Source organism: Coregonus lavaretus (assembly GCF_964263955.1).
Source record: "Coregonus lavaretus genome assembly, chromosome: 23".
In the NCBI taxonomy this organism is placed as follows: Eukaryota; Metazoa; Chordata; class Actinopteri; order Salmoniformes; family Salmonidae; genus Coregonus; species Coregonus lavaretus.
In genome coordinates, this window is record NC_140010.1 from 9,338,003 (window position 1) to 9,360,340 (window position 22,338).

At 43.2% G+C, this 22,338-nt stretch overlaps 1 protein-coding gene across 1 annotated transcript; it reads right to left on the reverse strand.

Moving 5' to 3' along the window:
- Positions 1 to 12,138: 12,138 nt before the first annotated feature.
- LOC311098658 (C-C motif chemokine 20-like) lies at positions 12,139 to 13,438 on the reverse strand. The gene is made up of 4 exons (XM_084139195.1): positions 13,339 to 13,438; positions 12,963 to 13,080; positions 12,775 to 12,852; positions 12,139 to 12,517 (listed from the first exon to the last, which is right to left on the reverse strand). The coding sequence occupies exons 1-4, from the start codon at positions 13,412 to 13,414 to the stop codon at positions 12,481 to 12,483; spliced, it is 309 nt and encodes a 102-aa protein (XP_083995321.1). The 5' UTR covers positions 13,415 to 13,438; the 3' UTR covers positions 12,139 to 12,480.
- Positions 13,439 to 22,338: the final 8,900 nt, after the last annotated feature.

Consider the following 22,338-nt stretch of genomic DNA (forward strand, 5'->3'; position numbering starts at 1 on the left):
AGGAATAATTTTTAAAGCATGATAATTTGTCATATGATGAATGATTGTATGGATTTATTGGTTTAGAAATTAAATCAATTAAATTGTTGTGTTTTCTGTCTTCTAGTGAGGTAAATACAGATGGTATCGTGATGCATAATAAGGGATAATTTGGCCTAGCATGGTGTGAACCTAAATAAGTAAAAGTAACAAACTATGAACCGGCTGAAGATGAATATCAGAGGCGTTGAAGACGTTTTTGTAAAATACCACTTCTACATGCAACTGGTCTACAACAACCAATCGAATATATCAAAGGATTTTCTCATGTTTTTATATTGAAGGAGTGGGAAAGGAGTTCACCATTGAGTGAGAATGGAGAAAGATCTGTTCGAATACAACATTTCTCATGTTGTTGGTATACTGGTTGGCAAATGGAGAAGACAATGAGGTTGTGGAGTTGGTGGTGAATCGAATGAGACATTGTAGTTGTGACATTGTAATGGGAAAGTCATTTTTGAACTATGAAGCTGTCTGAAGAACATAATGAAGAGACGCCAGAAAATGTAAGTGCTGGGTGGAATAAAGGGGTTGCTTGTTGACAATCAAATTGGATTTATCTAAATTTGATAATTTGGGTAGTAGGTATATACACTGCTAAATTGATAGTATTAGTAATGCATTGAGATAATGATCTGTATTTATTTTCAGGATGAGGAAAGTCATAATTGAAGTATGAATGTTTATAATGTATGATAATATAAGTATACATTCTGAAAGTTGTAATGGAAGTTAAGGTGAGGATTGTGAATGAAATCATGAGGCTGTTGGTTAAAGTAGTAACATATTAGTAATGACATAGATTTGAAGTAGTGGGTGATATTGATATGGATGTTGAGAGTAGTAAATATCTATGTGGATAGGCAAGTACTTAATTGGTTATTATCATGGGGTTATGATATTTTCATATGATCTGAATTTGGTTGAATTATTAAAGCAGGAATAGTTTAGGGATGTAATGATTTAACAGGGAGTGATAATATAGTGTTATAATGTGTATGTCATATTAGGAATAATAGGAGAACAAAGTCGGAGTTGAATATTGTTTATTTTAACAATCATGGGTTTTTAAGAATTGGGTCTGAGATGTTAATCATTAGAATGTGTAATTGATAATCACATAGCATTGGATGCTATTATATTAAGATGAGGATGATATGGTAATTTGAATGCTGTTGAAGTTTTTTCAAAGTTTTTTTTTAGTGGTAATTCCATAGGAACATGGATGGCAAGCATTCTAGGTCCTCTAGTGGCAATAGTAATTATTGTAGCTATAGTTATGGGGTGTTGTTTTCAAAATTTTCGGGGATTGATTTTAAGATCTGTACAAACGATTACTAACATGCCAGTTATTACAGTTAGAGATGTATCAGTTAATGTTAATACAAGGAGGGAGAGTACTAATAATTATTATATGTCATCTTATTACAGTTTAGAGTACATTGATAATGTTGATTGAGGTATGGGAATGTTAAGTTGGAAATGTATGCCATGGAATTAAGGTTTATAGGATCGTAGATGTGGACGGATGAATATCTCAGTGGATCAGATAGAGCCCCTTGTGACCGGGGAGAAACTTGGGGTTCCTCTGACGGCGCAGAAATGATGAATATGGACAATTTTGTTATTTTTATATTAATGTGTATAAATTATAATATCCATGTAACTTAGTAATGGTTATGTAGAATTATTTTGTATGGATGATGTCATGATGGTCACAATTTATTTCTATGGATGTTTTTTTGAAAATGATGTATAGAAAAAGGGGTCATTTTAAAAGAGGGGATGTCTATGTGGGATTTTTCCTTATATATAAAAATAGGGTTTTGACTACATAGATTATGAGCATGAATATATAGTAGTTAATTGTGTGTTTATCTTTTACTCAGACTGAGTTTATAGAGGTTTGAGAGGTTTGATATCGCATAAGATAGATGACTGAGAATTTATACCTTTGTTGAATGGAGAATCAAGTTGGATTCAGGTATGAAAGGTTGAAGGGGTCAATTCTCAGTTATCTAGGATAGTTTAGGATCTAGTCAGAGATATATGTACTACTGATTGGAGAATATTGTATTTTATATAAAGTTATATGTGAATTGTTGGGGTTAAGTCATGTCACTTACCACAAAAGAAAAAAAATGGATTGTAATGATGTCATGTTATAGGATTGTGAGGACAGAGGTAGAGTTACTAGATAATTAGTTTGGGGCCATGAAGTCTACATTCCATTATGTCAAAGGAGATTAGTGATATTTAGGGTAGTGTGATTGATGGACAGGATGTAGTGACCTGGGGGCAAAGGGTAATAATAACAGAGAAAGGGAGGCCTATGATGGTTACCAGATGTATGTGAAAGGAAGGAGAACCAAAGGGTATATAAGGTAGAGTGTCTTCTTTGTTCAAGTTAGTTCAACTGACGAAGGGCAAAGCCATGTCCGTTTGTTAGATGAACCCACGAGCTCGTGATTCAATAAATACTTGGTATGAAATCTCCACAGAATGTCTAAGTATATCCTTGCATCCTTGATTCTTTGATACCTGAGAAACTCATCTTAACAACTATCAACAAGGCAGGTCCTACAGGCCCTAGTTTTGTCGCACCTGGACTACTGTTCAGTCATGTGGTCAGGTGCCACAAAAAAAGACTTATGAAAATTGCAATTGGCTCAGAACAAGGCAGCACGGCTGGCCCTTGGATGAACACAGAGAGCTAATATTAATAATATGCATGTCAATCTCTCCTGGTATTGACATGTTGAATGCACCAAGCTGTCTTTTTGAACTACTGGCGCACAGCTCGGACACCCATGCATACCCCACAGACATGCAACAAGAGGTCTCTTCGCAGTCCCCAAATCCAGAACAGGCTATTGGAGGCGCACAGTGCTACATAGAGCAATGACTACATGGAACTCAATTCCACATCAAATAACTGATGCGAGCAGTAAAATTAGATTTGTAAAAAAAAAACGGATAAAAAAAAGACCTGAAGCAACACAAACATTTACATCATTTAGCAGACGACTTACAAATTGGTGCATTCAACTTATGATAGCCAGTGGGACAACCACCTTTAAAAAAAAAAAATTATGGGGGGTGCGGGAAGAAGGATTACTTTATACTATTCCAGGTATTCCTTAAAGAGGTAGTGCTTCAAGTGTCTCCGGAAGGTGGTCAGTGACTCCGCTGTCCTGGTGTCGTGGGGGAGCTTGTTCCACCATTGGGGTGCCAGAGCAGCGAATAGCTTTGACTGGGCTGAGCGGGAACTGTGCTTCCGTAGAGGTAGGGGAGTGTAGGGTCTGATCAGAGCCTGAAGGTAAGGAGGTGCCGTTCCCCTCACAGCTCTGTAGGCAAGCACCATGGTCTTGTAGTAGATGCAAGCCTCAACTGGAAGCCAGTGGAGTGTGCGGAGGAGCGTGGTGACATGAGAGAACTTGGGAAGGTTGAACACCAGACGGGCTGCAGCGTTCTGGATAAATTGTAGGGTTTAATGGCACATGCAGGTAGCCCAGCCAACAGCGAGTTGCAGTAATCCAAACGGGAAATGACAAGTGCCTGGATTAGGACCTGTGCCGCTTTCTGTGTAAGGTAGGGTCGTACTCTGCAAATGTTGTAGAGCATTAACCTGCAGGATTGGGTCACCACTTTGATGTTAGCGGAGAACGACAGGGTGTTGTCCAGGGTCATGCCAAGGTTCTTTGCACTCTAGGAGGAGGACACAATGGAGTTGTCAACCGTGATGGCGAGATCATGGAGCGGGCAGTCCTTCCCCGGGAGGAAGAGCAGCTCCGTCTTGCCAATGTTCAGCTTTTGGTGGTGATCCGACATCCACACTGATATGTCTGCCAGACATGCAGAGATGCGATTCGCCACCTGGTTATCAGAAGGGGGAAAGGAGAAAATGAATTGTGTGTCGTCTGCGTAGCAATGATAGGAGAGGCCATGTGAGGATATGACAGAGCCAAGTGACTTGGTGTATAGAGAGAATAGGAGAGAACCTAGAACTGAGCCCTGGTAGGAGCGACCTGTCAGGTAGGACGCAATCCAAGAGTGAGCAGCGCCGGAGATGCCCAACTCGGAGAGGGTGGAGAGGAGGATCTGATGGTTCACAGTATCAAAGGCAGCGGATAGGTCTAGAAGGATAAGAGCAGAGGAGAGAGAGTTAGCTTTAGCAGTGCGGAGAGCGGAGGTTGCGACGGCACATTACCATCTGAGTAGGGGCAGAGTGAGTAGTGTTGGAGGAGAGCGAGAGAGAAAAGGATACAAAGTAGTGGTCGGAGTCTTGGAGGGGAGTTGCAGTGAGATTAGTAGAAGAACAGCATCTAGTAAAGATGAGGTCAAGCGTATTGCCTGCTTTGTGAGTAGGGGGGGACAGTGAGAGGGTGAGGTCAAGGAAAGGAGTGGAAAGAAGGAGGCAGAGAGAAATGAGTCAAAGGTAGACATAGGGAGGTTAAAGTCACCCAGAACTGTGAGGGGTGAGCCATCCTCAGGAAAGGAACTTATCAAGGCGTCAAGCTCATTGATGAACTCTCCAAGGGATCGTGGAGGGCGATAAATGACAAGGATGTTAAGCTTGAATGGGCTAGTGACTGTGACAGCATGGAATTCAAATGAGGAGATAGACAGATGGGTCATGGGAAAAAGAGAGAATGTCCACTTGGGAGAGATGAGGATTCCTGTGCCACCGCCGCGCTGACCAGATGCTCTCGGGGTATGCGAGAACACATGGTCAGATGAGGAAAGAGCAGTAGGAGTAGCAGTGTTTTCTGTGGTAATCCATGTTTCCGTCAGCGCCAAGAAGTCGAGGGACTGGAGGGTAGCATAGGCTGAGATGAACTCTGCCTTGTTGACCGCAGAACGGCAGTTCCAGAGGCTGCCGGAGTCCGGGAACTCCACGTGGGTCGTGCGCGCAGGGACCACCAGATTAGAGTGGCAGCAGCCATGCGGTGTGAAGCGTACACTGGGGAAAAAAAGTATTTAGTCAGCCACCAATTGTGCAAGTTCTCCCACTTAAAAAGATGAGAGAGGCCTGTAATTTTCATCAAAGGTACACGTCAACTATGACAGACAAAATGAGGAAATAAAATCCAGAAAATCACATTGAAGGATTTTTAATGAATTTATTTGCAAATTATGGTGGAAAATAAGTATTTGGTCAATAACAAAAGTTTCTCAATACTTTGTTATATACCCTTTGTTGGCAATGACACAGGTCAAACGTTTTCTGTAAGTCTTCACAAGGTTTTCACACACTGTTGCTGGTATTTTGGCCCATTCCTCCATGCAGATCTCCTCTAGAGCAGTGATGTTTTGGGGCTGTCGCTGGGCAACACGGACTTTCAACTCCCTCCAAAGATTTTCTATGGGGTTGAGATCTGGAGACTGGCTAGGCCACTCCAAGACCTTGAAATGCTTCTTACGAAGCCACTCCTTTGTTGCCCGGGCAGTGTGTTTGGGATCATTGTCATGCTGAAAGACCCAGACACGTTTCATCTTCAATGACCTTGCTGATGGAAGGAGGTTTTCACTCAAAATCTCACGATACATGGCCCCATTCATTATTTCCTTTACACGGATCAGTCGTCCTGGTCCCTTTGCAGAAAAACAGCCCCAAAGCATGATGTTTCCACCCCCATGCTTCACAGTAGGTATGGTGTTCTTTGGATGCAACTCAGCATTCTTTGTCCTCCAAACACGACGAGTTGAGTTTTTACCAAAAAGTTATATTTTGGTTTCATCTGACCATATGACATTCTCCCAATCCTCTTCTGGATCATCCAAATGCACTCTAGCAAACTTCAGACGGGCCTGGACATGTACTGGCTTAAGCAGGGGGACACGTCTGGCACTGCAGGATTTGATTCCCTGGCGGCGTAGTGTGTTACTGATGGTAGGCTTTGTTACTTTGGTCCCAGCTCTCTGCAGGTCATTCACTAGGTCCAACCGTGTGGTTATGGGATTTTTGCTCACCGTTCTTGTGATCATTTTGACCCCACGGGGTGAGATCTTGCGTGGAGCCCCAGATCGAGGGAGATTATCAGTGGTCTTGTATGTCTTCCATTTCCTAATAATTGCTCCCACAGTTGATTTCTTCAAACCAAGCTGCTTACCTATTGCAGATTCAGTCTTCCCAGCCTGGTGCAGGTCTACAATTTTGTTTCTGGTGTCCTTTGACAGCCCCTTGGTCTTGGCCATAGTGGAGTTTGGAGTGTGACTGTTTGAGGTTGTGGACAGGTGTCTTTTATACTGATAACAAGTTCAAACAGGTGCCATTAATACAGGTAACGAGTGGAGGACAGAGGAGCCTCTTAAAGAAGAAGTTACAGGTCTGTGAGAGCCAGAAATCTTGCTTGTTTGTAGGTGACCAAATACTTATTTTCCACCATAATTTGCAAATAAATTCATTAAAAATCCTACAATGTGATTTTCTGGAGAAAATAAATCTCAATTTGTCTGTCATAGTTGACGTGTACCTATGATGAAAATGACAGGCCTCTCTCATCTTTTTAAGTGGGAGAACTTGCACAATTGGTGGCTGACTAAATACTATTTTCCCCCACTGTATGTATGGCCTGTGCAGAGAGGAGAGAACAGGGATAGACAGACACATAGACAGGCTACAGAAAAAGGCCACAATAATGCAAAGGAGATCGGAATGAAATGAACTAAACATCTAGGAAAGCGAGAGAGCGGGGCCTCCCTCACTCACGTTTCACTGAAACACTCAAAAATAACTCTCCCAACTTCCACTTTAGAAATTATAATTGTTGTAAACTACAGCGGTTCAATGTTTTCAAGTAATAGACTCTAACTTATTTTATTCAGCTAGCTAACAAACATAGGCACAGACCAGTGGCGGCTCCTGAAAAAATTCTCAGGAGGGGCAATTTTTCTGATGATTTAGGTGACCTACACACATTTAAAAAAAGATATGTCCAGCAACAACATGAAGACAGGGGCAGCATATAAGTCAATACCAGAAGCATTTATTGACTGATCTGGGGAGATGGATTCCAGTTTCTGTGACAGATTATAAATAATCTCTGATGCCTTTGTTATATTAGCTTTTGGTTGAATGTACTGTCGTAGTAAATATATAATGTTATAGCTTGGTCTAACTAAAATCTTGTGCATGACCCATTTTGTGTTGGGCGTTTGTTTTCAATCAATGCTGTTCCTATCCTATAACAATGGACAAAAGAGTCCTATCTTGTCAGCCTTGTCAGCAGGTGGCCAAGGACAACACCCACGCCATAGGTCTCTCAGTTCTTCCAACTCACGAGTTCTTGCTCTGAGGACACACACACACACACACACACACACACACACACACATCATCACTGATAACACACACACACACACACACACACATCATCACTGTTAAACACACACACACACACACACAAAAATCCCCTCTCTTTAGGCTGAACATTTGAAGACAGAGAACCCGACTCAGAGCCAATGCAACAGTGGAGGGGACCTCGCCCAACTCATCAGGACCAATCAGAAGATCAGAACTACTAGATTCAACCTACATCATTTATTGTATAAAATGTCTGCACAATGTTTTCGGGGCTCTCTTCAGATAGCTCCCTAAGAGTTTGACGAACGGGTCCGTGCACGCGATTCCAGATATCTTTACCTCTGAATAAACTGCCTTTATTATACCATATCCACCCTGTCCAAAGTCTCTACTTGGTCTCAGTTCTCCAGTAAACTTGTGATTATCAACAGTACACAACGGTAACAAACAATTGGGGGAACTCACGGGGCAGATAGTAAGGTCGCAGTGACACAGAAAGCAGTTCAATGTCGGGGTACAGAGTCGCTCTCTTACCAGGATCGCGGTCCGCTCTGACCAGGGTGAAGCCGGCCGGCTCCACTTCTCTGTCCGGGACTCTGTCATCCAGCCAAGTCTCCCAGCTGTATTGGATTCCGCTGCCAGCAGCGTTTTCATTATTTAGTCCGTTCGTAGCGGGTATGTACACGATCAACAAGATCAGTCCAAAACCAACCACTGGAAATCCATGGTTGGCAGAATGTTTGTAAACTAAGTCTACAAATTAAAAACATAAAATAACGCCACACTGCAGGTCGCAACAGAGACGCTGCTAGCCGCCATTTTCTTAGTTATGTTCATGGTTACGTCACGTATGACGAAAGCGCGTAAGTGCAAGCCCACAGACACCCATAGAGAATGTATTGAAAGCTTTGAAATTTGAAAAAAATAGATTTTACATGACAGGCTATGAGAGACTTCTGGGCGATTTTCAACTTGACTGAAATCGCCCCAAAAACGGGCGGGGCCATTTGAAGCACGACTTTAGCCTGATTTGACATTTAGTGGCAGTCAGATCAGATTACAACACTGATAACTACTGTTTCCGTGATATAATTGATTAGAAAAAAATCCCTTCCTTTTCCCGTTTGGCAGTGCGTCGCCCATATCGCCCTATTGAACAGGCCGTCCCTGGCACAGACACATGCATACACACACACGATAACATACGCACTATACACACACGTACACATGGATTATGTACTGTAGATATGTGGTAGTGGTGGAGTAGGGGCCTGAGGGCTCACAGTGTGTTGTGAAATCTGTGAATGTATTGTAATGTTTTTAAATGGTAGAAACCGCCTTAATTTTGCTGGACCCCAGGAAGAGTAGCTGCTGCCTGACAGGTGTGGTATATCAAGAAGCTGATTAAATAGCATCATCATTACACAGGTGCATTCTTCTTCTTCGATGAGGTTTATCGGCAGTTGGCATCCAATTTGTTGCATTACCACCACCTACTGGACTGGAGTACAACTCCCTTATCTTTTTCTTGAAAAAATAAATAAATAGAACAAAGCAAAGAAATACCATACCATAATAATAATAAGCCATTTAGCAGACGCTTTTATCCAAAGCGACTTACAGTCATGTGTGCATACATTTTTACGTATGGGTGGTCCCGGGGATCGAACCCACTACCCTGGCGCTACAAGCACCATGCTCTACCAATTGAGCTACAGAGGACCACATCTAACACTACACTCACAAATTCAAAATTATTTCAAATAATTAACACCACCCTTCTCCACTATTTAAATATATTCACTCCTACCTCATGCCCTCAACCTGAAATGATGGGACATCACCACTTAACACTCCCTGTAACTCTTCTGAGGTCAAGTCTCGCACACCCAAATACCTCTCTGCAGCTGCCACCACAACCTCAATTTTCTTCGACTTGCGTTCCATCCCTGCAGTACAATTAATATCCATTGCTATAAACGCTAAAAATCCAATCTTACTGAAACATATATCACTTGCTTGCCTATCCCTCTGTACTGGTACATATCTCCTACTCTAACCCCCTAACCCCCTAACGTTAGCTAGTTTGGAAGATGGGGAAGTCGTTGTATCCACTGGTTAAAGAGCCAGAAAGTTATGTGGATCCTGACTTCGATCCGATAACGTTAATGTCAAGTAGCTAGCTGATGTGAATTATAGCTAGCTAACGTTAGAAACTTGGTCTACCAGACGAACTGTAACGTTGCTGTTAATGTTAGTGCATTGTTTCCATTATTTTTTTCAAAACGCCCCAGCAGAATCCGACGAGATGAACTTGCATGATATCAACCTGTGCTACACATACAACATGATACAGCAGACGATCCGCTCTATCAAAGAGACTGCTAAGTTTGACAGTGAGTTTACATCAGCCAGCAACTACAGTAACTCATTTAGCTAGCTAGACCAGGGTAGGGGTCTCCAATAGGTCGATCAAAAATACATGCAATTTTTACGTGTTCAACCGCAAAACTGTCATAAACAAGTCTCACAAGTATCAGACACCGCAAGCTCCCAGCTACTATCTAATCAACGCAACATTGACATTATCCCACCCCTGGTTAGCCACTTCTGGCTTAAAAAGCCTAACACAATATCTGCCAATTAATTTCCAGCAATATTGTCACTGTATGACTGTGTGGTGCGTGCATTTGTCCATCACTCCATGTGTAGCCAGTTGATGTGACAACCATCTTGTGGGTTGAAAGAAATACTTACCCCAAAACCTTCTAAATTAAATGTTAACTGCAAAGTAGGCTTATCTGGCAGAAGTATATCATGAGTAAGTATATAATTGGTATCTATTATTTGTAAACTTTGCCATGAAAGGGTGCAGCAGTACAGAACCATCGCTAGGCCAGCACATTAGATGTCGCATTCTTTTTTTATCTTCTATGATATCATGGCGGTCCACAAACAAACGTTTAAAGTGTGTGCCGCCACCTAAGATTATGAACCCTGCCAAGATAGCCTACATAGGAGGCCTATTGTGTGTTGTTTTCTTTGCCTGTGTTTTATAAATATGACCTGTGTGTGCCTGGATGCAGAGTATAGCTATGACTGGAACACCAGTGTGATAGATCCGAAGATTAAGTTTCAACACTGGACAGCTGATGACCTGCTCAACCAGAGACATCAGTTTGAGATTTTTGACACCAACAATGACCGCCCGCTGTACTTTGACGAGTTGTGAGAGAACACAGTAAATTCAGATGTGACTTTTACTAATGTCATGATGTGGCTACTCAGCGATTTTTAACTGAAGAGGCTGTAGGTGGCAGCACACAAATTCCATAACACGATAACGAGGTAGTCTTATCATGAGTCTCTCTGTCCTGGTTTCGAAACATCTCACATGAATAAAAGTGGGTGCTACTATCGCAGACTTACTTCCATTCCTCTCCTCTACCTCCTAACAGTTCCTCATATCTGAACATAGTCAACTATGAAGGCCAGAAAGGCGATAATTAACAATGCACAAATCCAACTACAATTCCATAAATTTTGAGGAGTATCTTCTTCTTCTTTGGTATTATGGCGGTCCGCAAACAAATGTTATAGGTGCATGCCATCACCTACTGTGTTGGCTGTGTATCAGCCTACTATTCTGTAGTATGAATTCATTACACTTTGTGAAAAATTCTCTCTACCAACTAACCCGGTCCTCTGTAGCTCAGCTGGTAGAGCACGGTGCTTGTAACGCCAAGGTAGTGGGTTCGATCCCCGGGACCACCCATACACAAAAAAAGTTATGCACGAATGACTCTAAGTCGCTTTGGATAAAAGCGTCTGCTAAATGGCATATTCTTATTCTTATTCTAACCCTACATCCATAAAAACCTCATCACTATTCCACTACTTTGGCCCTATCTGATCCTACACCACCAGGCTGGCAGCCTGGGAGGACGGGACACTATAGTTCAAAACACCTTGTAACTTCTGCAGTAAAATCTCGTACACCCAAGTACTTCTCTGCAGCTGCCACCACAATGTCTATCCTTTGTGATTTACATTCCATTCCTGCTATACAGTTGTCATGAATGCCAAAACACCAACCTTACTGAAGCATGTTATTACTATCACTCTCTATTGACCTCGGCCTTGAGGAGTTCCCCCAGGTAGAGCACACACATAATTACATTATTTAACCTGTTTTGGACATATTATAAGAAGCAGTGATGTGAAGCTTCTGCATCTACTTACAACCAACACCTTGTTCGTTTTTATTGCAGAACAGAGGATGTGTCCCTGTATATTTTGTGTCTAGGTCTATATTGTGATTATATTGGTCTGTATTGTGACTGTGTTGTCTCCCCTCCTACAGCTGTTGTATGACCTTAAGCAGGGCGCAACTGCCTCTCGAGAGCGAGGACAACAAGGACACGGCCACCGGTGGCATCTGTGAGGTGGCACGCATGGACACCTTACAGCAGATGTGCTATGGTGTCTTCTAAACACAAACACTCACACCTCATGATATGATAGATTTGTTCTACTTTAACTGGAATTGAGAAAAGTATATTGTATAAATTGGCTTTATATAAATCAAAATGATTAAATATACAGTAATTTTTCCAACCTGTTGTTTTGTCTCAGTGTGAATCAGGTCATTTGAAGTCATGATGGTTTCTGTGGTTTTGCATTGTCTGCACTGTTGAACTATGTTTCAATTCACAATCACATTCACAACTAATGTCCATGCAGTTGTCAGCTCTAGTTTTACGGTAATGTGACTAAAATTATTAATCAAGTCAATATATTGAATTCTTTATTTCTGCAGGCCTTAAAATAAACAAATATAAAACATGGAATGCAGAAAAATATAACTAATTGAAGCAGTTGACTTAATTAGCTTACATTGTGGGTTCAGAAGATACCTGAAAGCTTGAGCATGAATAAAGTACAATCATCAACAATGGCAATCCTCAGATATGCAATGCATTAAATCTGCATCATTTGGCCACATTACTGAATGGTGTTGTTACTGGTGATGTTGAATGTTACGGTGCTGTTGGAGAATGTTGTGTTGCGATTGGAGAAAGTTGTGTCGCTGTGGGTGAATGTGCCTTTCAGAGTGGGGTTGGGGGTTTTGGCCATCACAGTGTTGTTGCGGACATCTTCTTCAGTTTGGAGCTGCACATAACACATAATATGAAACTCATTTGAGTCTGAAGCAGACTTAGATAATTTTCTTTTTCAGAGCAAGTGTGCTAGAAGACAGTAGTTTGTACATGAAGACATTGCGTAAAACCTGTATGGCATGTTTCATTGACATCCAGCCTTGAAATGCTTCTGTAAGTGAGATTTGGTGTACTTGTAGCTCTGAGACATTTTGGTGTGTGTAGTTGAATGAGAACGCTTTGTGTCTTAAGAGGAGAGTGTGTGTGTACCTGAGATGAGCCAGAGCCGTCCTCACCCACTCGTCCTTAATGCTGGCGCATACCTTCTTGTTCTTCGCGGTATAGAAGCTACAACAGAAAACACACTTAACCTTCAACCTCATAGAGATTACAAATATGAGAATACATATTGAGAGTAAGGTAACTTTGTGTGTGTATATACATCGTGCAGGGCTTACATGATAGCATCATTGTTGCACACCTCCTTGTAACTCTGTTGTTTGTAGCCTTTTATCTGCTGGTAGGGTATAGGCTTCTCCTGGTACTCCACACAACAGTAAAGTTTCCTAGGGCCATCTGAACACATACAAGCACACACATCAGTCAGCCACAGGCCACATCAATTCAGACCACAAGAACATTAATGTAAAATATGTATTTCAAGGCTTCTCAATATCTGATCTAACAATATGACCCCAAAACAGAGTTGGCAGGTCTCACAGCTAGATCTTATCAGACCTTGGTAAAAAAAAAAAAAAAAAAAAAAACTGGTCAATTTACATGGGTAAACTGTTAAATAGGTAAAGTGGTAAATTGGTTACCAGGTAAACTCACATGCTGCTGAGGTTGAACTCAACATGGTCACAATGCAGCAGAGAAGCAGGATCGTGTCTAGGTATCTGGAAGCCATGGTGATGGTAAGTAGGACGAGAGAAGATCCACTGAACAAACCTACTGACTGGTCCTATATACCCCTACAAATGGGGGTGTGTGCACGTGAATGTGTGTTTGTGGATTATACTGATATTTGTCAATCACGTCCTACACTCCTAACCTATGGTTTCTAAATTGGGGACAGGAAGCCCACCTCTGCATCATAGCAGACAGAGATGCTAACACTGAAGTTTAGTGACACACAGATATTGTGTTATTGTGGTTCTCTATCCCTGTCCATGACCTGTTCGCATGACCTGTTTAGTTTTGAAACCTATATCCGTTCTTGCACTGGTTGTTGTTGTATGTTAATTTGTTCTCTGTCAATTTACCTGGAAAAGATCATATCAACTGTACCTTCCTAACAGTGCTTGAATGGTGCGTGTTTTGATTGATATACATTCATAGTGTCCTTACAACTAGGGACAGCTTTCAGCTGTCCAATAGTAAAACTCTAATGTTCAATATCACAAGTCAAACATGTAGATACCTTTTATAAGCTAAACAATTTGAGAGTGTTTGTGGTAAAGTTATGAAGCAACAGCAAGTTGTCAAAAAAAAAAAAATGAATCTGAACCATGACCCATTTAGTGGTGTTTCTGCAAAACGCTGACAAGAGCAAACACATCTCACCTGACCTAGATCAAATATATGTTGTTATTGTGTTCTCATGCAGCACTCAACATTCAATTAGTCTCAATAACAAATGACATGAGAAACATAGCTATGGGGTAAATACCACTTTGTGGGTTCGATTGAGCCCAGAATCTGGTGCAGTGCTGTACAGAAAACAAATGTGGCCTAATTACATAAGATCACTAGAAAGTGCATGTTAAATGCATGCAATCTTTCAAGCATTATTTCAGAGTTGAACATGGCTTACAATCAATTGATAAAAACTCAAATCAATAGTTGTGACTATTGGCTCCTCGGAGGAGGAAAGGGAGGACCATCCTACTCAGCTAACTTTTTTATAGTGAAACATTTAAAAAAGTTAACCTTTTTAGATAAAACTATACTAAATATATTAATGTCACCAAATAATTGATTAAAACACACTGTTGAAGGTCTACAGTAGCCTCAACCGCATTCTGTAGGGTAGCACAATGGTGTAGCCGGAGGACAGCTAGTTTCCGTCCTCCTCTGGTTACATTGACTTCAATACAAAACCTAGGAGGCTCATGGTTCTCACCCCCTTCCATAGACTTAAACAGTAATTATGACAACTTCCGGAGGACGTCCTCCAATCTACCAGAGCTCTTGCAGCATGAACTGATATGTTGTCCACCCAATCAAAGTATCAGAGAATTAATCTAGTACTGAAAGCATAAGCTACAGCTAGCTAGCACTGCAGTGCATAAAATGTTGTGAGTAGTTGACTCAAAGAGAAAGACAATAGCTTAAGTGTTTTGAAAAATTCATTTCTTCAAAAATGAAGGAGAACCAAGAGAGCGAGAGAGAGCTAGCTATATTTTGTATTTTCTTTTTCACTTTCACTTACTTAGCTAGCGAATGTAGCTAGCTAGTTTAGCCTACTCAAACACCCGGCTCAAACAGAGAGGGATGCTATGTTAGCTAGCGGGCTATGGCTATGGCTATCCAACACTGGAACTCTTCCAAGTCAAGGTATGCTTTTGGTTGTATTAAGTTATTGCCACCAGGGCCCGCCGGTGTAACTGCTAAATTGCTTGCTGACTGTATACACTGTACTGCATGATTATAGCGGGTTTACCAATGCGTTATTTCTAGTAGCTACAGTATGTTGACTATGATGTTAGCTAATATGGTGACAATGATGTAGGCTGTGTGTAGCGGTTAATGGTTATGATATGAAAGTTTGGCTTGGAAAGTTTGTTTTTGCCTGGTCACAGACAGCTGATGTGTTGTGCATTGAAGTCCACAGGCAAAGGGAAAAGGTGAGAGGAGGAGAGTGCGTAGATGCGAGAAGGAATTATACAACGAGCAAAGTGATCATGCTGTTTGTATGTGGCTGCTATGAAAGTGAACTGTGTTTGCGTGTGATCAAGGGTGTATTCATTCCATCGATTCTGTTGAAAAACGTTTCTTAAACAGAGCAAACGGAACAAAACGGAGATAAACATACCTGAATTTGCCCAATAGAAACTCTCGTTTGCAACTGTTGGACTAAAGATTACAACCTAGATCAGCTAGATCAAATCAAATCAAATTGTATTTGTCACATGCACCGAATAGAGTTAAGAAAATATTTCCTAAATAAACGAAAGTTAAAAAAAATAACGTTTCACAATAAAATAACAATAGCGAGGCTATATACAGGGGGTACCGGTACCGAGTCAATGTGCGGGGGTACAGGTTAGTCGAGGTAATTTGTACATGTAGGTAGGGGTGAAGTGACTATGCATAGATAATAAACAGTGAGTAGCAGCAGTGTAAAAACTAGGGGGGCAGGAAGCTTGGCCCCAGTGATGTACTGGGCTGTACGCACTACCCTCTGTAGCGCCTTACGGTCGGATGGCGAGCAGTTGCCATACCAGGCAGTGATGCAACCGGTCAGGATGCTCTCGATGGTGCAGCTGTATAACTTTTGAGGATCTGGTGTTGTCTTGCCCTCTTCACGACCGTCTTGGTGTGTTTGGACCATGATAGTTGGTTGATGATGTGGACACCCAGCAAGGAACTTGAAACACTCAACCCGCTCCACTACAACCCCGTCCCTGTAGTCCACGATCAGCTCCGTTGCCTTTCTCACGTTGATGGAGAGGATGTTGTCCTGGCACCACACTGCCATGTCTCTGACCTCCTCCCTATAGGCTGTCTCATCGTTGTCGGTGATCAGGCCTACCACTGTTGTGTCGTCAGCAAACTTAATGATGGTGTTGGAGTCGTGCTTGGCCACGCAGTCGTCGGTGAACAGGGAGTACAGGAGGGGACTAAGCATGCACCCCTAAGGGGCCCCCGTGTTGAGGATCAGCGTGGCAGATGTGTTGTTGCCTACCCTTACCACCTGGGGGCGGTCCGTCAGGAAGTCCAGGATCCAGTTGCAGAGGAAGGTGTTTAGTCAAGGGGTGAGCTTTGTGGGCACTATGGTGTTGAACACTGAGCTGTAGTCAATGAACAGCATTCTCACATAGGTGTTCCTTTTGTCCAGGTGGGAAAGGGCAGTGTGGATTGCGATTGAGATTGTGTCATCTGTGGCTCAGTTGGGGCGGTATGCAAATTGGAGTGGGTCTAGGGTTTCCGGGAGGATGGTGTTGATGTGAGCCATGACCAGCCTTTCAAAGCACTTCATGGCTACCGCCGTGAGATGCAGGCAACAGTGTGCAAGACGGTATTGAATGTGTTACTCTCTGTCACCTTGATTACAAAATAAATTATCTCGACCTGTGTTGTAAACTTTCCTTCATAGGCTAGGTTGTAGCAACCGCATGATGGGTGTTGGGCACATATCGATGTTACATTGAGCCGGGTGAATGTAATATGAATGACAGCCATCCAATATGCTGTAATAGAAATAAGGCCATGCTCATTTAAAAAAATGTGTCCTCCCTCATCTTACACGGCACGATCGCCACTGGTTCAATAGCACTCGGCGCTGTGACAAGTTTGGCAATTCTTCTAATGATTTTTAGTCATTAAGCCACTTTAAACTCTCCAATATGTGAAAGTGCCATTGAAAAGCCAACCCCATAATGAGTTTGGAGTTGTATTGATTGTAGGTCAGCTACATGAGGTGTTTTTCACATAAAGCATTTAGTACGACTCCAATTGGACAACATAGTGGGGGAGTGGTGTGGGTGTGAGTTTGGGATAGTGTGATGGTAACCTTCTGGGGGAGTGGTGTGGATGTGAGTTTGGGATAGTGTGATGGTAACCTTCTGGGGGAGTGGTGTGTGTGTGAGTTTGGGATAGTGTGATGGTAACCTTCTGGGGGAGTGGTGTGTGTGAGTTCGGGATAGTGTGATGGTAACCTTCTGGGGGAGTGGTGTGTGTGAGTTTGGGATAGTGTGATGGTAACCTTCTGGGGGAGTGGTGTGTGTGTGAGTTTGGGATAGTGTGATGGTAACCTTCTGGGGGAGTGGTGTGTGTAAGAGTTTGGGATAGTGTGATGGTAACCTTCTGGGGGAGTGGTGTGAGTGTGAGTTTGGTATAGTGTGATGGTAACCTTCTGGGGGAGTGGTGTGTGTGTGAGTTTGGGATAGACAAGAGGAAACGCCGGCATTACAGAGGCAAGAGAGGGGGAGTCCTGGTGAGATTAAGGCAAAGGGAAATGCGGCCACTTCTTCCCTCCATTCTACTGGCTAATGTACAGTCACTTGATAATAAGATGGATGACCTCCGATCACGGATTTGGTACCAATGGGAGTCTTGGAACTGCAAAATTCGTTGCCATAGACTATTTTCTCTGCTGCCGCACGGCAAGAGGTACCAGTGCATCAAGTCTGACACCAACAGGTTCTTGAACAGCTTCTATCCCTAAGCAATACGACTGATAAATAGCTAACAAAATAGCTACACAGACAAACCTTGTGTCTTTATTGATCTTTAATTTCAATCTTTGCACTGTCTCTATGCACACTCACAGCGCCCTACACACACTGTCACTCCAACACACACAAAAACACTCACTCCATCATTTTCTCACTCACACATAATATGCACATACATTTATACTGACTCTAAACACCCGCACACCCACTCACATACAAGCTGCTGCTACTCTGTTTATCTTATCCTGTTGCCTAGTCCCCTTACCCCTATATATACAGTATCTACCTCTATCACGCCAGTAACCCTGCACATGGTATTGGAACTGACTTTTGAAATAGTTCCTGTATATAGTATGTTTACTTACTTACTTACTTACTTACTTACTTACTTGATTGTGTATTTCATAGCTATCTCTGATCCTGGCGACCCACTGAGGTCTCAGCCCTTTGGTATACTCCTGTCAGCTACCTCTGACCCTGGCGACCCCCCGAGGTCTCAGCCCTTTGGTATACTCCTGTCAGCTACCACTGACCCTGACGACCCCCCAAGGTCTCAGCCCTTTGGTACACTCCGGTCAGCTACGTCTGACACTGGCGACCCCCCCAAGGTCTCAGCAGAACTAGGCTCCCAGCTGATCTGTAGACCAGTGACTGTGATGAGCCCAGTCCTGGAGATCTGTTAGTCTGCCCCATGCTTTGATCACCTTCAGTTCAGACAGAGAGAAGGAAGGGAAAACATGGAGGGAAGGTACAAGTGTAGCACAAGCCAATAGACCAAGCCTTGAACCCGAAGCTCCCAGGTTTGGGGTTCAATCATTTAATAAAATAATACCAGCTATAGAAAGCAAAATGCATCATACGGATCAAGCAGAATGCACAGAGGATTAGAAGAACTCTCTGTGAGTTGGTCTCTCTGTCAGTCTCCTTGTCTCTCTCTCTCTCCTCTCCTCATCTCTCTCTCTCTCTCCTCATCTCTCTCTCTATCTCTCTCCCTCTCTCTCCTCATCTCTCTCTCTATCTCTCTCTATCTCTCTCTCTCTCTCTCTCTCTCTCTCTCCTCATCTCTCTCTCTATCTCTCTCTCCTCTCTCTCTCTCTCTCTCTCTCTCTCTCTCTCTCTCTCTCTCTCTCTCTCTCTCTCTCTCTCTCTCTCTCTCTCTCTCTCTCTCTCTCTCTCTGCCATGCAAAACACAGGGCCCTGTTGTCCTCTCATCCTTGAAGGACGGCGAGATAAAGAAGGCAAAGAAAGAGTGATGATTGGTTATCTGACACTTCCCTCCTTCACCCCTCCTGTTTGTGTGTGATTGTCATTAGTTTGGTGTGACAGAACAAAGATGGCCGAGCGGGCTGTCAACAGCCAGAGACAGGATGTCACATGTGACGAGTGACGGAACTAAAAACCAACTTTCTGTTGGAAGAGGCTACTGTTCTTTTCCTTCTCTTCAGTCTCCTCTTCTCTGGTCTCTGCTCTCAAAGCCTTGCTATGTAGTACCCAAGTTAATGCTTTGTTATCGGAGGGCTGGTGTAGAGCTGCTTTGTAGTGTGTGTGTGTGTGTGTGTGTCTGTCTGTGTGTCCGTGTGTGTGGTATGTGTGTGTGTGAATGTCCTGTCTCCTCAGTACAACAAGGACCTGATAAAGGGAAAGGTGATGATAAGCGGTTATGATAGTCTAGTCCTCTAGTAATCCCCCTTATAACACACTTCTTATCACACACACACATGCATGTAAACACACTACACTTTGTTTCCTTCCCTGCGCTCTCAAGACAGATCTACAGAGAGAACCTTCTCTGAAGACACGTTTAACCACCTCTCTCTTTCTCTCTCGCTCACTCTCTCTCCCTCCCTCCCTCCCTCTCTCTCTCTCTCTCTCTCGCTCTCCCTTCCTCTGTCTCCACCTCTTCTGGCACTTTGATTTATTGTAGCTCTCGTGCTCTGTAATCATGTTTGTTTTCAGTAACAGTGGCAAGTGAGTCTGTGTTTATTTTGTGGTGCTCCCATACAGTGCCATGTGTGTGTGTGATGTGTGTGTGTGTGTTTGAGTTGAGAGGACCGCGAATGATGTCCAACACAAAAGAGCTGAATGTTTGCATAAGCCTGTCCACATATGTCTCGCCTTGGGCCTCTCTCCCACTCGCTCTCCCAAAATGGTGGAAGGGGTGGAAGGGAGGGAATGGGTCTCTTTGAGTTGTCCACCCACTCACTGTCCCCTCTGGTCCCCTCTCTCCTGCGTGGGCTGTCGGCCGACAGAAGCTGTAAAGGCGATGCCTTAGACTTTCAGTGGAAGCTTGTGTTCCTTAGAGTCCTCTCCGATTGAATAAGTCCTGTGTCATTAAGAGTGAATTAACAGCAAAGATTTAGATATTAGATTACAATGACATTCAGAAAAGTCACACACCCACACACACAGTGAAGCATCCTCTTGACTGACATAATTAATTGCTGGTGAATAGTGGTTAGCCCTAAGCCCTATTCCTGGATAAATATCATCCATCAACAGACTGACACAAACTACCAAGACAGATGGGAATCACAGTACATTCCCTCCTGGAGGAAGTAAGGACACACACACATTTACATTTTAGTCATTTAGCAGACGCTCTTATCCAGAGCCACTTACAGTTAGTGCATACATTATTATAATAAAACATTTTTTTCATACTGGCCCCCCGTGGGAATCAAACCCACAACCCTGGCGTTGCAAACGCCATGCTCTACCAACGGAGCTACATCCCTGCCGGACATTCCCTCCCCTACACTGGACGACGCTGGGCCAATTGTGCGCCGCCCCATGGGTCTCCCGGTCGCGGCTGGCTACGACAGAGCTACACACTCTTGCACACACATGCACGCAACGGCACACACACGCGCGCACACCCACACCCATTAGAGGAACTATCAGTGGTTAGTTATATACAGAAATGTTGTGGAGTTGTGGTGGAGACCTCAGGATGTGTGAGAGAGGGAGATGTTGAGAGATCTTTATTCAGGGTAGTTTTTTCTCCCTCTCTGTGGAGCTGAGGTCATACAGAAGCACCCCAATGGGTCACAATGCTAAAGGGGGGTAGACCAGAGAAGGGAAACGTTTTCATGTGGTTTGGTCACACACACACACACACACACATGGGGTGAGAGGCAGGATGGAGCCTGCGGGGTCATCAGGTGACCTCACGGTGTGCCATCACAGACTGTGCTGACAGACAGACACAACCAAGACCACCATGGAATCTACCACCACCCTCCATGCTCTCTTTTTCTCTCACTGCCTATCTTTCTATCTCAGTCCCTCGCTGCCTCGCTCTGTATTTCTCTCACTCTAACTGTCTCTCTATTTCCCTCGGGACAGTGATCTGTTCATTCTGTTTAAGTGTACCAGGTGGAGAGAGGGCGGAAGTGTTCCCCTGTTCCTGAGGAGCGGGACGCCAACAAGACGCCAGCACAACAGATGCTTGGTGGAGAGAACGTGTGCTGCATCCATCTCTTCACCTTACAGATGTAGGATCTTGTTGTGTATTTGAGTTTTTAAAAGGCTTCTGAAGTTTGTAATTTCCACTTTGAAATGTCAGACTTGATTTGCCCTAACGAAAAATGTATCAACCCCTACAAAAATCTCCATTAATTATAATCCACAAAATAATTAACATTTCCTGTTGCTGAAGGATTATTTTCCTAAGGTAGCAAACTGGCTCAAATTAAGATCCTACATCTGTACATTACTACACACACTGACTCACAGATACCCACACATAGACTAACACAGAGAAAGTTATCATTCTACACACTGAAAAAAGAAAGACAGCGAGAGAGGAAGGGAACGAGAGGGAGGGAGAATAAAACAGGGACTAGGTTCCTGGCTGTGTTATTTTAGAATCAAAGTGAGCAAACAAATAAAAGTGACACACACACTCCTCCTGCCTTCTCCTGGGTTTATAGATGACACCTGCTGCTCTCTTCTTCCTCTGTTGGCATGGTAAACCTTTTCACACACACACACACACACACACACACACACACACACACACACATCCCTAACAGACAAATACCAGCAGATACATTATGACAGAAGATTGCAAGGTGATGTGCTTAGAAGGGAAAGATAAGAGGAGAGGAATCCATGCTAGTCTTATTCAGCCAACTCTCACCCTTCCTCAGAGCAGCCGGTAGCTCAGTGGAATCATGTCAGCTGTGTGTGTGTGTGTGTGTGTGTGTGTGTGTGTGTGTGTGTGTGTGTGTGTGTGTGTGTGTGTGTGTGTGTGTGTGTGTGTGTGTGTGTGTGTGAGTGTGTGTGTGTGTGTGTGAGTGTGTGTGTGTGTGTATGTGTGTGTGTGTGTGTGTGTGTGTGTGTGTGTGTGTGTGTGTGTGAGTGTGTGTGTGTGTGTGTGTGTGTGTGTGTGTGTGTGTGTGTGTGTGTGTGTGTGTGTGTGTGTGTGTGT